Below are 16,476 nucleotides of genomic sequence, written 5' to 3'. Positions count from 1 at the left end.
ACGATCCAAGACTTGAAGATGCTACCAGAGGACGGAACGGACGCCCTCCCAGACGATGTCTGAGAAGAGAAGATCCAAGAGGAGAGGTGTCCTCTGGGCACTGCACCCATGTGTCCTGTCCCAGAGAAGCCCAGGGAGACACTCTCCCAGTCCATCCTTGACCTGGCCCACGGAATCTCATGGTGACGCCACCCAGCCTTGTCCATCCCTGCCCTATGAAATTCCTGGGGAAGCCACCCAGACCCCGTCCCTGTCCCCAGTCCTCCTGAGCCCCACTTGGCCAGCTCATGTCCCGCCTGGGTCTGGTCTCAGTGCCACTAGGCTCGTGTAGCCTGAGCCACGCTGGACTGAGGACGACCAGATGGTGAGGCTGGGCCGTGAGCCGATCCTACGTCCCGAGGTGCAGCTCACCTCTCTGCATCTGGGGCCCCTACCTGCACCAGGCTCTCTTGGAACGTGAATCGGGGTCCCAGAGAGGAGACGCAGCAGCCCCCGCCAGGCCAGCAGGTCACGGACCTGTCACATGGTCTCCCGTAAGGGAGTCTCCTCGCCGGGCCTCCAGTAATCCTCGTCTGGTCCCTGTTGGCCAAACAACCACAACTGCGCCTTGAGGTGGAATGATTTAATGGCTCACGGCACCTGCGACAATTTGGCACTGGGGGAGGACAAGACTGGAGGCTGAGGGCCCGCCCGTGGCTGAGTGGCCATCTCCCACCTTTCCCTGGCCACTGAGTTCCCGCGGGGCACGGCTCAGAGTCCTGGGGCCACTGCTATCCCGAGATGGCCTAGGGGCTGCCCTCGGCGATGCCCGTCATCTGGCAGCTTTTGGTCCATAGCTGCTGCTGCAGCTTCTGGTCGTAGGTGACCTTGAGGGACTTGGTCTCCTTCTCGTTGTAGAGGTAGCGGCCACCCACTCCCTCCAGCTCCGGGGCCACTGCCGCGTAGACGGAGGTCCAGGCTCCCTCGTCGGGCGTCTGCGGGAAGAAGGGCAGCGGGGGGACACGTCACCTTCCCCAGGAAAGCGCGTCTCATTCGCGGCGCTCACGCCGGTGCCCCAGCCGGGCAGAGCTGCGACCCACCAGGACTCCCTCCTCCTGCTACCAGGGACTGATGGTGGCGGTCACCGGGGGCTGCGCTGCCATGGTGCCTGAAGAAATCTGGGGAAGCGCGGGCACGCCGCCCGGCAGCTCTGCAAACCGCGGGCTCCTTCAGGGACAGAGAGCAATGGGCGGCGCTGGACCCTGTGTCTGCGAACCAGGTGGAACCACGGGGGCAGCACCTGCCACGACTTCAGGGCCTCCGGGTTTCCCTCCAGCGCCGCCCGAGTGGGCTGGGGTCCCAGGACGGGCGGGAATACACGCTCCGGAGAGGAGCTGGGAAGACGGGGAACAGACGGTCGCAGCCCGGGGATCCTCCTGCTGCAGCCCAATGGCGCCAAAGCTGAGCAGGATGCTCGGGGGTGAGACGTCAGGCTGCGAGAGGGGAGATGGAACCCGCGGACTGACCCACCCAGGCGCGCGAGGGGGCTGACTGCAGGCAGCCGGGTGTGGCTGGAGGAGCTGGGTCACAGGCCTTGGGGACCATACCCTGTCCCCGGCTCCTTGGGGACTATATCCTGTCCCCGGCTCCTCGGGGACTATGTCCTGTCCGTGGCTCCTCGGGGACTATACCCTGTCCCTGGCTCTTCGGGGACTATACCCTGTCCCTGGCTCCATGGGGACTATATCCTGTCCCTGGCTCCATGGGGACTATATCCTGTCCCTGGCTCCATGGGGACTATATCCTGTCCCTGGCTCCATGGGGACTATATCCTGTCCCTGGCTCCTTGGGGACTATATCCTGTCCCTGGCTCCTTGGGGACTATGTCCTGTCCCTGGCTCCTTGGGGACTATATCCTGTCCCTGGCTCCTTGGGGACTATGTCCTGTCCCTGGCTCCTTGGGGACTATATCCTGTCCCTGGCTCCTTGGGGACTATGTCCTGTCCCTGGCTCCTTGGGGACTATGTCCTGTCCCTGGCTCCTTGGGGACTATATCCTGTCCCTGGCTCCTTGGGGACTATGTCCTGTCCCTGGCTCCTTGGGGACTATGTCCTGTCCCTGGCTCCTTGGGGACTATGTCCTGTCCCTGGCTCCTTGGGGACTATGTCCTGTCCCTGGCTCCTTGGGGACTATGTCCTGTCCCTGGCTCCTTGGGGACTATGTCCTGTCCCTGGCTCCTTGGAGACTATGTCCTGTCCCTGGCTCCTTGGGGACTATGTCCTATCCCTGGCTCCTTGGGGACTATGTCCTGTCCCTGGCTCCTTGGAGACTATATCCTGTCCCTGGCTCCATGGGGACTATATCCTGTCCCTGGCTCCTTGGGGACTATATCCTGTCCCTGGCTCCTTGGGGACTATGTCCTGTCCCTGGCTCCTTGGGGACTATATCCTGTCCCTGGCTCCTTGGGGACTATGTCCTGTCCCTGGCTCCTTGGGGACTATATCCTGTCCCTGGCTCCTTGGGGACTATGTCCTGTCCCTGGCTCCTTGGGGACTATGTCCTGTCCCTGGCTCCTTGGGGACTATATCCTGTCCCTGGCTCCTTGGGGACTATGTCCTGTCCCTGGCTCCTTGGGGACTATGTCCTGTCCCTGGCTCCTTGGGGACTATGTCCTGTCCCTGGCTCCTTGGAGACTATGTCCTGTCCCTGGCTCCTTGGGGACTATGTCCTGTCCCTGGCTCCTTGGGGACTATGTCCTGTCCCTGGCTCCTTGGAGACTATGTCCTGTCCCTGGCTCCTTGGGGACTATGTCCTATCCCTGGCTCCTTGGGGACTATGTCCTGTCCCTGGCTCCTTGGAGACTATATCCTGTCCCTGGCTCCCTGGGGACTATGTCCTGTCCCTGGCTCCTTGGAGACTGTATCCCTCCCTGGCTCCTCGGGGACTATGTCCCGTCCCTGGCTCCTCGGGGACTATGTCGCGTCCCTGGCTCCTTGGGGAGTATATCCCGTCACTGGCTCCCTGGCGACTATATCCTGTCCCTGGCTCCTCGGGGACTATATCCTGTCCCTGGCTCCTTGGGGACTATATCCTGTCCCTGGCTCCTTGGGGACTATATCCTGTCCCTGGCTCCTTGGGGACTATATTCTGTCCCTGGCTCCATGGGGATTATATCCTGTCCCTGACTCCATGGGGATTATATCATGCCCCTGGCTCCTTAGAGACTATGTCCTGTCCCTGGCTCCATGGGGACTATATCCTGTCCCTGGCTCCTTGGGGACTACATCCTGTCCCTGGCTCCTTGGGGACTATATCCTTTCCCTGGCTCCATGGGGTTGATATCTGGTCCCTGGTGAGCAGAGCTCTCTCTGCTTCCTGGTGCCACGTCCTGAGCTGCTCTCCTCCTCCAGGCCCTTCCGCCATTTTGTTCTGCCTCCCCTTGGGCCAGAGCCATGGAGTCGGCCCACCATGGACTGAACCTCTGACACCATGAGCCTCAAATACACTTTTCCTCCTCTAAAGTTGCTCTTGTCTACTCTTTTGGTCAAGTGACTAAAATCCTGAATGAAACAGGCTTCCTTCCTGCTGGGCATTGGCCCTTGAGCGTGGTCAGTGGGAAGACAGCAGTGGGTGCTTTGAGAAGCAATGGATACTGGAGGACTTCTGGCACCAGGACTCAGTGACCCATGAGATGACAGACTTTCCTACAGTTGTAAACGTCATGAAGTTCTGGAGTTTACCTGGTGTAATACATTTGTATTACAATCCATCTGCTGAATCCAACCCTGGACCTTCTTATTAGCCCCTGAATATCTAATTTACAGACAAATTCCCAGGTGAGGAGGATTCCTTTATCTACAGAACGCCACGGGCTTCAGAGTTGTGGCTGCATGGTGATACGCAGGACCATTCTCCCCCAGTCCCTCCGTTGTAGATCATCTACTCTCCCAAAGTCGCTATCATGGCCATGATGGGGTATTGCCGGGGATAGTTCAGCTAGACTTCCCACTGACATGCCTGGGTCTCAAGATGACACAGCGATATTCTGCCACCCCACCAGAAAGAGCAGGATTGATTTTGAGAACATGCATCATGGATCATCTCTTGGGAGGAGCATGAATATTTTCGAAGACTACGCAGGGAGGGAAAGGGAGAGCCCTAAACCTTCCTGTGCACAGGGTGGAGGGGGAAGGAGCGGACGAGGACTCAGAGTTCAAGGAGGTAGGCAGGCATTTGAGCAAAACGTTCAAAATGAAAGAGATAATCATGGAGTGCTGAACTTATTACTATGGTTTCATTATAAGAAATATTGATGAAGAAGAACTAAACGAAGAGACACTCATGGGCAATGTTCAGAGGATTTCAAAGAACCTTCTGAGCCCCTTCCATGTGCTCACCAGGCAGCAAGGACCCCAAATTCTGTTGTGATTGACTGAATGTGTGTGTGTCCCCAAGTTCCTGTGCTGAGTCCTCACCAGATGCTGGTGTGGGAGGTGGGGCTCTGGTAGGGGCTGAGCTCAGGAGGTGCAGCCCAGGAAGGGGACCAGGGTCCTTCTACAGAGACCAGAGAGCGCCCTGCCCTTCCACCTGTGAGGCCCAGGAGCAGCGCCATCTGTGAGCAGGAAGCAGATTCAGCAGCCCCGAGTCTGCCCCGCCTGGACCTGGGCTGCAGCCTGCGGAGCTGAGAGTGGTCAGGTCTGGGGTCCATCAGCCCCGGGCTGGGGGTCTGGTCACAGCAGCCCAGGAGATCAAGGCATTGGACATCCAGGGTTTCTCTGGCTCTCACCTCGTGGCCATGATTGCACAAATCACTGGCCGTCTGAGCGAACTTGAACTCCAGCCCCTTCTCTGTCCCTGAGGCTGGGTGGGCCCAACGTTCTCACCTCCTAATCCAGCCGTTGGTCTTTTAGGCTGTCAGCCTCCAACCTGAAGGATTGTAGGGGCCACCCAGAGTCACCTTGATACCATGACAAGGAAATCACTATCACTCAGGAAACCAGGGTGGTCAGAACAATTTCCTTGCAGGAAACCAGGGACAGTGAGGAGATAGTCTTTGTCACACCATGTCCAGCTTTCTGGAGTGGACATGGATTTGTCCACGTGGACACCCTTATCCCCTGCTCTGGAGGGGGGACAGGTACGAGTCCTCCTAGAAGAGAAGCCAGGCTGCGGGGCCTCCGAGTCTGGTCACTGCAGGAGTCTTTGCTTTGGGTCTGTTGCTCATCGGTCTTGACGGTGGCCACTGCCAACACTGGAGAGCTCAGGGTAGAGGACCAAATGTCCTGACCAGTCCTCCCTTGAGGTTCTGAAAAAGTCTCCAGAGAGATGCTTGGAGACTGAATTTGGAAATATCTGCATGAAGGACAGGGAAACCCAGAGCCTGAGTCTTTCGGAGAACCCAGAAGTCCACACGTGGGGCTAATGGAGGATCCCATGTCTGGTCTTGCTGCGGCCATTCGCAGACCACAAGGAAAGGTGGAAGGGGAGAGGCACGGAAAAGGGAGAAAGCTCAGAACACAGGACGTGTTAGTCAGCTTTTTTGTCACTGTGACCAAAAGACCTGATGATATAAGAAGAAAATGTTTATTTTAGCTCATGGAGGAGGAGAGCAGCTCAGGACGTGGCACCAGGAAGCAGGGAGAGCTCTGCTCACCAGGGACCAGATCTAAACCCCATGGAGCCAGGGACAGGATATAGTCCCCAAGGAGCCAGGGACAGGATATAGTCCCCAAGGAGCCAGGGACAGCATATAGTCCCCAAGGAGCCAGGGACGGGATAGAGTCCCCAAGGAGCCAGGGACGGGATAGAGTCCCCAAGGAGCAAGGGACGGGATATAGTCCCCAAGGAGCCAGGGACAAGATATAGTCCCCAAGGAGCCAGGGACGGGATAGAGTCCCCAAGGAGCCAGGGACGGGATAGAGTCCCCAAGGAGCCAGGGACGGGATAGAGTCCCCAAGGAGCCAGGGACGGGATAGAGTCCCCAAGGAGCAAGGGACGGGATATAGTCCCCAAGGAGCCAGGGACGGGATATAGTCCCCAAGGGACGTCCCCATGACCCACCTCGTCAGCCACACCCCACCTGCCTTGAGTTACCACCTGTTTTATTTTGGCTCAAGATTTCAGAGGTTCAGTCCATGGGGGGCTGACTCCATGGCTCTGGCCCAAGGTGAGGCAGAACAAAATGGCGGAAGGGCCTGGAGGAGGAGAGCAGCTCAGGACGTGGCACCAGGAAGCAGAGAGAGCTCTGCTCACTAAGGACCAAATATAAACCCTATGGAGCCATGGACAGGATATAGTCCCCAAGGGTGTCCCCAGTGACCCACCTCCTCCTGCCACACCCCACCTGCATGCAGTCACCATCCAGTTAGTCCATTCAAGTGGATTAATCCACTGATTGCTTTACACCTCTCACATCCCAATCATCTTACCTCTGAATATTCTTCCATCGTCTGACATATGAACTTTTAGGGGACACCTCATCTCTAATCCACAACAGAAGTGAAGGCAAGGGAGAGAGAAGGCCAGACCAGGGGGAGGCATGGACCCATCCACCCTGTTTGAGGCTGGGGCAGCCCCCAATCCAGGAAGGGGCTTCAAGGGTCTGTTCTTGCTTCTCCAGCCTGCGTTATGCATCATGCCTGAGCAGGAGCTGATGCTAAGAGGCAGCAACATCTCTCCTCCCACACCGCTAACTTTGAGTTGAGTGATTCAGAATTTCTACTGAAACCAGCACCCTCCCCCATAGAGAGGGACATCTGAGTTCCTTAAGGGACAGGGAGAGTAGGAGGAGGCTCCCATGAAAACTTTGGCTGAGGCCACCAGCTCCAGCATTGTCTTCCAGAGAAACGCCAGGTATGGATGACTGCAGCTCTAAATCCAATATGGCACCACTTCCCATAAATCCAATATGGCACCACTTCCCACACTGCTGCTCTGGTGGAAGAGGCCAGAGAGGCCAGGTGGGGCCATTCTGGGTCCCTGCAGAGACTATGGCTCCCAACGCACAGGCTTCCACATTTTCCTGGCATCTCGGACGTTGGCTGGTACCATTTTATATTTAGTGCTGAGCCACCTCTGCAAACAAATCCTTAAATTAGCTCCTGGAGTGAGTTTATTTCACTAACGATGCCTCATCCACACTGAAGATTCGCAGCCCTCTGCGCCGAGCCTCCTGCCTGCGTCTGGCTGGGTAGCAACGCCCCTGCCATCCATGGAGACCCCTCTGGTCTCCAGCCCCAGGACACTCCTCCTCCAAGAGCTTGGCTTGTGGCCGCCTCAGTGGAAACACTGGACCCCGGGTTTAGGGGCTTTTTCCTTGGAGCTCCCTGGGGGCAGCGTCTGGGGGGCTCCTATTTCCCCCAGGTTTGTCTGGGTGACAGTTCTCGGGAGGCGTGCGGCCCACTGGAACAGAGGCAGCGCAGAGCAAGAAGCTGTCCCTGCTGGAAACGGGACTTGGGATCTCCAATGGACACGGCGTGGGGCCAAAGGAGCAGCGGATGCTCCTCCTCCCCCTCTTCAGCTTCTTCCTCCAGCTCCTCTTCCTCCTCCTCCAGCTCCTCCTCCTCCTCTTCCTCCTCCTCCAGCTCCTCCTCCTCCTCTTCCTCCCTCTCCCTCCGACAGTTGATTTACAGAATCCAGGGCTTTGCTAAGAATCAGTCCACCTCAGGCCACACTCTCCTATTCCCCAAATCTCATTTCAAACTTTAACTGGACTCATTTACACATCTCGGGCTGTCAGTGTCCCGAGTGAGTTTTCATACACAACTCGATGCTGCCCAGGACACACAGTGGAGCCCGGAATCACCGATCCTTCCTCTCCTGCTCAGGGGGGTCTGCTCCCGGCAGCTCTGAGGTCTGGCTGAGCACACGTCCACGTCACCTGGAGGGCTTTGGAAAGAGGCTCCAAAGGGGCTCCATCCGGGCTGTTGGCTCCCTCCGAGGGTCTCAATGCTGCTTATCTAAAGACTTATGACAGAGTTGCATGCCAATAAACCCATCTAGGGTCTAAGATTTGAGGTAGAAATGCATTTCCGAGATTCACCACACGTCTTACCTGAGCCCCGCCTGCTTCCCACATGCTCAGAATAGTCGTCTAAGAAGAGAGCGAGGCAGAAGCATCGAACGCAAAGCCGGTTTCACGGTAGAATATGCAGCCCATCCCCTAACTTTTTGAAAGCCATACTGGAAAGAGGAGAGGGTAGGCAGGGGCGGGTGCCTTTCTACACTCGCCCAAAATTGAAATATGGTCAACCTGAGCTTCTGTAAGTCAACGACCTCCTGGCTCAGCAACCTCGAGAAAGCATGTGGAAAAGTCCCTTTGGCTGTGTGAGGTCACGTATAGGAACCAGGGATTGGGGCCTGACATGGTTCTGTCTCCTCCACCGGATCAGGATGTGCACATGCAGCATTATCCTGTCTGCTGACTTAGAGAACTAGGTCAGGTGCCTGGGAAGGACGCTGTGACCTGCCCTGGAGTAGGGCCACATGCCTGGGAAGGACTCTCTGACCTGCTCTGGAACAGGTCACACCCGGGAAGGACCCTCTGATCTCCCCTGGGGCAGGTCACACCCGGGAAGGACCCTCTGACCTCCCCTGGGGCAGGTCACACCTGGGAAGGACCCTCTGGCCTCCCCTGGGGCAGGTCACACCTGGGAAGGACCCTCTGACCTCCCCTGGGGCAGGTCACACCTGGGAAGGACCCTCTGACCTCCCCTGGGGCAGGTCACACCCGGGAAGGACCCTCTGGCCTCTCCTGGAGAGGACATGACACCCTCCTGGGACAGGGGTCTCCCTGCACCTGGAGGAAGGAGCCTCCTTCTCTCCGAGGACAGAGGACTCGGAGCCCAGCTGGCTGAGCCCCAGCTGCGCCCAGGAGGGCTGACCCTCTGCCCACTCTGCTCGGCTGCCCAGGTCTTCGCCTGCCCAGCGTGGACCCGCCTAGCCCTGCCTTGGGGTTGGGCTTCTGCAGGTCCTGTGCCCAGTGGATCGTGATGAAATCCTCTGAGACACCTTGTTAACCTGTCCTTGGCCACAGGGGCCCCAGCCATGAACCTAAGATGGGAATGGAAGACCCTGGTCCCTCCGTGGGGTTGCAGGTTGGCCAGAAGCAGAAGCTGCCTTCTGAACCCATCTGGGTTTTGGAACCATAAGACCCCACGGTCCTCGCATGTCCAGCACGTATCTTCTCCTCCGTGTCAAATGCCAGCAGCTCCTTCCACACACGGGCGGCCCTGCAGCTTAGACCTCAGCCACCCGGATTGCAGCCACCAGACCCCAGAGGCCTTGAAACTTGAGTTGACCTGTGCTGACCAAGGGGCATGGCGTGGCCAGCATCCCGTGACCGGGGCTGGGGGCGGCTGTACCCCCACGGGTCTTTGCTATAAAGGTCAGCCGGGTGACCCACGCAGCGCAGGGCCACCGATGAGCGCGCAGTGTCCACTGGAGAATTCCACCGGGCACTGCGGTTGGCATTGTGGCCGGAGGCCCCGCGCGGGTCTTACCTTGAACAGCAGCCAGCCCAGGGCTCTCTTGACCAGACGCGTGCCCCAGAAGACGTGCCGGTAGAGGTCGGTGTCCACCACCCCGGGGTCCACCACGTTGGCCGTCACGGGGCTGCCCTGGGCGGCCAGCAGCCGCTGCAGCCGGTAGGTGAAGAGCACCAGGGCCAGCTTGCTCTGCGCGTAGGCCGCGTGGGGCGAGTAGCAGCCGCTGTGGACGCAACGATGGGGACAGGTCACTCCTGGGTGCCGGGTGCGAATTCCCCGCCCACCCGCGTGCACACTGCGCATGCGCAACGCACCCTGGCCTCCCCCTGAAATGCGCCGGAGGCCGGCACCCTGTCCTCGGGAACATCTCGATTTTGTGCAACCGCTGCTCAAACCACCAACGACCTGCAGGTCAGGCTCGCCCACCAGGCTCGCCGGCTCCGGAAAGCAGGGCAGCCAAGTGCCCGGGAGAATCGCCCTCTCCGAGTCCTTCGCAGACATGGCTGCATCTCAGTTAAGCCCCTGGTGTCCTTGGCTTTGTCCTCCCCAGGAGCCAGCCTCAGCCGGGCCTGCACAGGCCGGGCTGGATTTGAAATCCCGTCCCTGATGTCCAGACAAGTTCCCTCAGGGCCATTCCTCCGTCCGGGGCGGTATTTGAATGCACGGTGACCCCGGGTGGTCTGGGAGTTTGCAGGGAAGGGCGTCCAGCTCCTTCTTGGGATTCTTAACTCAGCGCGGAATTGCGCCGGCGGAGGGACCTCGTCACCCAGGGAACCTGCCGAGGCGCAGTCGCTGGCTGGGAGCGCACCCTTTCTGCTTGGAAACGAAATAAAGAAGATGCCCTTTCTCGTACCGCGGCGCCCAGACGCCCAGACACGCCCCATGATTTCAAGCATGTTAACGAAGTCGCCCGATCGCCTAAGCCTCCCTGGGGATTTTTCCCTATTATTTCTTGTTTGAGTTTCCAGCACTTGGGACTCTCCCACCGAGATGTGGGAATTGCCAGCTGGGGATGTTTCTTCTTAAAACTTGAGAGGATTTTATTGGGTGGACACACATTGAAATCTGAGATGATTTGGGGGCTAAAATGTGCCTCTGGTCCCTTGGTCACGGTATCGGTTAGCATCCTGTCGTTGTGACAAAAATACCCAAGAACGCTTGTAAGAACGTAAGGTTTAAGCTGGCTCATGGCCTCTGTAAAAAGAGAGAGAGAGGAAGAGACTGGGGTCCCAGCGTCAGCTCCAAGGCCACGCCCTACTGACGTAACTTCCTCCACTAGGCTCTGCCTCCTGCACGTCCATCACCAAGCAAGCTGGGGAAGAAGCCTGGAAACGTGAGCTTTCCGGGACTCTCAGATTTAAAGTGCGATATAGAAAGAGCAAAGTTCAACAAAGACAAAATAAGGAACCCAAAGGGCACACCTCCAGGGACGGCTCCTAGGGCCACACCCGACCTGACAAAGGCACAGCCTAGATAATCCACATTAGTGGATTAATCCACTGAGGAGGTTACACCTCTCATCACCCACCTTCCACCTGGGAACTCGCCCGCTGGCCTCACACATGAGCTTTTGAGGGACGCCTCCCACCTAAGCCGCAACCAGGGTGCAGAACTGGGCACAGCACACGCCTGCCAGGTCCAAGGCCTCCTATCTGAGGCCCAGCAGGTCCAAGGCCTCCTATCAGAGGCCCAGCAGGTCCAAGGCCTCCTATCTGAGGCCCAGCAGGTTCAAGGCCTCCTATCAGAGGCCCAGCAGGTCCAAGGCCTCCTATCTGAGGCCCAGCAGGTTCAAGGCCTCCTATCAGAGGCCCAGCAGGTCCAAGGCCTCCTATCTGAGGCTCAGCAGGTCCAAGGCCTCCTACCTGAGGCCCAGCAGGTTCAAGGCCTCCTATCTGAGGCCCAGCAGGTCCCTTGGAAGAAAGAAGTCCAATCCGCCGAGTCATTCGCGACGTGAATACATTCCAGGGGAAAATCCACCTGCCCCGTCTGCGGTTTGCCTGGGCTCCTTTGGATTCCCAATGGAAAATCACTCCCAGGTCCACTGCTTCAGTGACCGACAGGGACGGGCCAGCAAAGGACCACGAGGCTGGCCACAGGCAGATGCTAAAAAGGGAAAACGGCATCTCAGCGTAAGTGGTCAGGGAGGCCGGCCTGCAGGGGTGTTAGTGCTGCCGACTGTGCAATTCAGAGCAAAAGGGCGGAACAAGCCTCTGAAGCCACCTGCCTCCATCTCCTCCCCGGGGACACAGAGGACCAGGACACAGGCGATATGCTAGGGAGGCAGAAGCCTCCAGCGGCCCCGGGCATCACAGCACCCCCAAAGCCATGGGTTCCCGTCACAGGGTCGGCCGGGGCGAGGACAAGTGTGACTTCAAAAAGCAGAACCTGCATCTCAGGACGCAGGTGGCTCTGCTATCATGTCGATTTGTCACCCTAGGGCGGAGCAGAAGGTCTTCAGAATGCCACCTCCCGGCAAACGGTCCCTGCCTTGCTGTCGAGGAGAAGAGGGACCCACGGGGACAATCTAGGAGAGAGTCCCCGGCGATGACCAGGAGGAGCAGATGTGCAGAACAGCAAGCGGGACAAGAGGAGGCAGAGGGACAGGAGAGCAGGGCTCCCCGCTGACCCTCGCCAGAGAAGCCTGAGAGCAGGGGACCACAGCTCCAGGGAAGGGGGCCAGCAGAGTCCAGCCTGCAGACACAGACCAAGGACACGCCCGGCTGACCCCACGGCCAGCACGGCTGTCCATCAACTGGGCAGAGAAAGTCGAGCAAGCACATTCAGGACGCACGACTCCACCTTCCTGGGACCCTCGCTTGCTGCCCTTGCTCATCCGAAGGTCACTGTGAAGCTCCGCCTGACGGGACAGAGGGACGTGGGCAGTGGGACCCGAGGTCCAGGGGCCCCGGTGCTGACCCCACGGGCTTTCCATTCTCAGGAGCCGCTGGCTGGCAACCCTGCCTGGCCTCCGTGGACAGCCCACGTTCCCTTCCTCACAACTGCCTGCTCCCTGCAGGAGAGACGCAGCCTGAAATCATGTCCCAGAGGAACCCAGTGACCCTGAAGGGGACTCTGTGACCCCGACACAGACCAGGGCCCAGGGCCCAGGGAGACCAGGGTCATTCCTCCACCATAGAACCTGCAGGAACAGGGGCCAGTGAGAGTCAGCCAGCCTGGGCAGGGAGACCCAGAGTGGCCATGGCCTTGGGGACTGGACAGTCTGAAGTCGCCCTGCTGTCCGTCAAGAGTCAGGAGGTGGACCTGGGCGGGACTCTCTGGAAACTCCCCTGGGACCCCATAAAACTGGATGCAGGAGAGGCCTGCTGTCCCCTCCTCTCTGAGAGGACCCCTCTGTCTCTTGAGAGTGTCCCCTTCCCCTTTCCTTCCCGTCAATCACCTCCTGCCTGTCACTCTGAGTGACGGGTCTGGAATATTGCCGACTTGATTGGAAGAATTGGGGTTTGGGGGGGGTCTCCGTGCTGCCTCGGTTTCCCCGAAGCCGCAGCTCCATAACCCCCACCATGAACACGGAGAGGACAGCGTGGTGGCCCTTTGCCGACTGGCAGGTGCAGAGCAGGGAAGGTGAGCAACTGCGTTCTGAAGGCCGCAGACGCCTTGTGATCCGCAGCAGTCAACACAGATGCCCCGCGACATTGCATAAAAATGACCCTCGGGCTTCGTGCAGAACGCGTAGGGAAGGCAGACGAGGGTGGGGGACGGCGTGAGCAGGACAGAGAACAGGGAGGTACTGGACGGTGAACTCAACCAACTCGCTCTGTGCTCGGACGGACGCACCACGATGAATCCCGCTAGGATGCACGATCATAACGCACCCAGAAAAATGAATTCCGCGGTTAGACTTGGGTCCCCATTCACTGTGTCTGTGCAAATATCTAAAAATCCAAAAACATCGGAAACACTTTGGGTCCCAAGCATTGTGGATAAAAGAGGCTCAACATGTACTAGAAATTCTCTGGATTATATCATGGCGGTATTTTAATGGTAGAAATGATATATTATGACTTAGAGGTGAGGTGTCCCCAAAAGCTCATGTGCGAGGCCATGCAAGAATGTTCAGAGGTGGGATGATGGGTTATGAGAGGCGTGACCTAATCTTAGTGGATTAATCCACTTGAATGGATTGACTGGGTGGAGTCTGCTGGCAGGTGGGTGTGGCTGGAGGAGATGGGTCAGTGGGGACAGGCCTTGGGGACTATATCCCGTCCCTGGCTCCTCGGGGACTATGTCCCGTCCCTGGCTCCATGGGGACTATGTCCCGTCCCTGGCTCCTTGGGGACTATATCCTGTCCCTGGCTCCAAGGGGACTGTATCCCGTCCCTGGCTCCTTGGGGACTATATCCTGTCCCTGGCTCCTTGGGGACTATATCCCGTCCCTGGCTCCTTGGGGACTATATCCCGTCCCTGGCTCCATGGGGACTATGTCCTGTCCCTGGCTCCATGGGGACTATGTCCCGTCCCTGGCTCCTTGGGGACTATATCCCGTCCCTGGCTCCTTGGGGACTGTATCCCGTCCCTGGCTCCATGGGGACTGTATCCCGTCCCTGGCTCCATGGGGACTATGTCCCGTCCCTGGCTCCTTGGGGACTATATCCCGTCCCTGGCTCCTTGGGGACTATGTCCCGTCCCTGGCTCCATGGGGACTATGTCCCGTCCCTGGCTCCTTGGGGACTATATCCCGTCCCTGGCTCCTTGGGGACTATATCCCGTCCCTGGCTCCTTGGGGACTATGTCCCGTCCCTGGCTCCAAGGGGACTGTATCCCGTCCCTGGCTCCTTGGGGACTATATCCTGTCCCTGGCTCCATGGGGACTATATCCCGTCCCTGGCTCCATGGGGACTATGTCCCGTCCCTGGCTCCTTGGGGACTATATCCCGTCCCTGGCTCCTTGGGGACTATGTCCCGTCCCTGGCTCCATGGGGACTCTATCCCGTCCCTGGCTCCTTGGGGACTCTGTCCCGTCCCTGGCTCCATGGGGACTATGTCCCGTCCCTGGCTCCTTGGGGACTATATCCCGTCCCTGGCTCCTTGGGGACTATGTCCCGTCCCTGGCTCCATGGGGACTCTATCCCGTCCCTGGCTCCTTGGGGACTCTGTCCCGTCCCTGGCTCCTTGGGGACTATATCCTGTCCCTGGCTTCTTGGGGACTATATCCTGTCCCTGGCTCCCTGGGGACTATATCCCGTCCCTGGCTCCATGGGGACTATATCCTGTCCCTGGCTCCATGAGGACTATATCCTGTCCCTGGCTCCTTGGGGACTATATCCTGTCCCTGGCTCCTTGGGGACTATGTCCTGTCCCTGGCTCCATGGGGACTATATCCTGTCCCTGGCTCCGTGGGGACTATATCCTGTCCCTGGCTCCTTGGGGACTATGTCCTGTCCCTGGCTCCATGGGGACTATATCCCGTCCCTGGCTCCATGAGGACTATATCCTGTCCCTGGCTCCTTGGGGACTCTATCCTGTCCCTGGCTCCTTGGGGACTATGTCCTGTCCCTGGCTCCATGGGGACTATATCCTGTCCCTGGCTCCATGGGGACTATATCCTGTCCCTGGCTCCTTGGGGACTATATCCTGTCCCTGGCTCCTTGGGGACTATGTCCTGTCCCTGGCTCCATGGGGACTATATCCTGTCCCTGGCTCCATGAGGACTATATCCTGTCCCTGGCTCCTTGGGGACTCTATCCTGTCCCTGGCTCCTTGGGGACTGTATCCTGTCCCTGGCTCCATGGGGACTATATCCTGTCCCTGGCTCCTTGGGGACTATATCCTGTCCCTGGCTCCATGGGGACTATATCCTGTCCCTGGCTCCTTGGGGACTATATCCTGTCCCTGGCTCCTTGGGGACTATGTCCTGTCCCTGGCTCCATGGGGACTATATCCTGTCCCTGGCTCCATGAGGACTATATCCTGTCCCTGGCTCCTTGGGGACTCTATCCTGTCCCTGGCTCCTTGGGGACTGTATCCTGTCCCTGGCTCCATGGGGACTATATCCTGTCCCTGGCTCCATGGGGACTATATCCTGTCCCTGGCTCCATGAGGACTATATCCTGTCCCTGGCTCCTTGGGGACTCTATCCTGTCCCTGGCTCCATGGGGACTATATCCTGTCCCTGGCTCCATGAGGACTATATCCTGTCCCTGGCTCCTTGGGGACTATATCCTGTCCCTGGCTCCTTGGGGACTATATCCTGTCCCTGGCTCCATGGGGTTTAGATCTGGTCCCTGGTGAGCAGAGCTCTCTCTGCTTCCTGGTGCCTCGTCCTGAGCTGCTCTCCTCAGGGACAAGGGAAGTTACGAAAGAGTGACACGCAATTTTCGTTGAAAAAAGAAAAAAAGTCCAGAGAGAAACCAGGAACTGCTGGAGAAGAAGAGGCCCCGGGACCCCCTTCAGGAATGGCTGAGGTGTTGAAGCCTGCTGCTTATTTTGCCTTTTGACAGACGCACGTGAATTTGGTCCACCGCTTTTGACTGAGGTTTTGCACAGGTTCTGAGACGGGACCCCAGGACCCATGGGTGTTGGCAAGGCGTCGTGACGTGGCGGAAAGCACAGCCGGCCATCAGTCCACGTCAGTCCATCTGAAGGCGCAGAGCTACTGCTACGCACCTGGCGGCTGGACACACCCCACTCATCAGCCTTCCCTGCAGCTGGACAATGTCACACAGCCAAGGTGTCACCCGTGCAGAGTGAGGACGGTGACGGGAAGCACCCTCTGCCCGGGAGGTAGACCAGGCATACGCACAGCAACGGGACAAGGGGCCAGAGAGGAGCCCAAGTCCCTGGCCTGGCACGGGCGGACCCCACCTCTCAGGTGGGTTCTCACCTGGGGGCTGACAGAGGCCAGAGGACCCACCGGTTCACCCCTAAGCCCGTGTCTCGGCCACTACGGGGTCAGCGTTCCGTCACTGTGACAAAATAGCTGGGGAAAATGAGTTCGGGAGGAAGAATTCATTCAGAGGTTCCTGTCCCTGGTCAGCTGGAAGGAAAGGGGAGA

The 16,476-nt window shown here is 58.5% G+C and overlaps 1 protein-coding gene across 1 annotated transcript in view; it reads right to left on the bottom strand.

Moving 5' to 3' along the window:
• Positions 1 to 607: 607 nt before the first annotated feature.
• DHRSX (dehydrogenase/reductase X-linked) overlaps positions 608 to 16,476 on the bottom strand; it is an 84,699-nt gene continuing 68,830 nt past the window's right edge. Inside the window, exons 6-7 of the mRNA XM_079125004.1 lie at positions 9,480 to 9,687; positions 608 to 974 (exon numbers count right to left, since the gene is read on the bottom strand). Coding sequence (XP_078981130.1) covers positions 786 to 974; positions 9,480 to 9,687 — 397 coding nt within the window. The 3' untranslated portion in view covers positions 608 to 785. The remainder of the gene's footprint in view (positions 975 to 9,479; positions 9,688 to 16,476) is intronic.

Source organism: Sciurus vulgaris (assembly GCF_902686455.1).
Source record: "Sciurus vulgaris genome assembly, chromosome: X".
Lineage (NCBI taxonomy): Eukaryota > Metazoa > Chordata > Mammalia > Rodentia > Sciuridae > Sciurus > Sciurus vulgaris.
The sequence above is the reverse complement of the archived record's forward strand: the minus strand, read 5'-3'. Positions and strand labels throughout refer to the sequence as shown.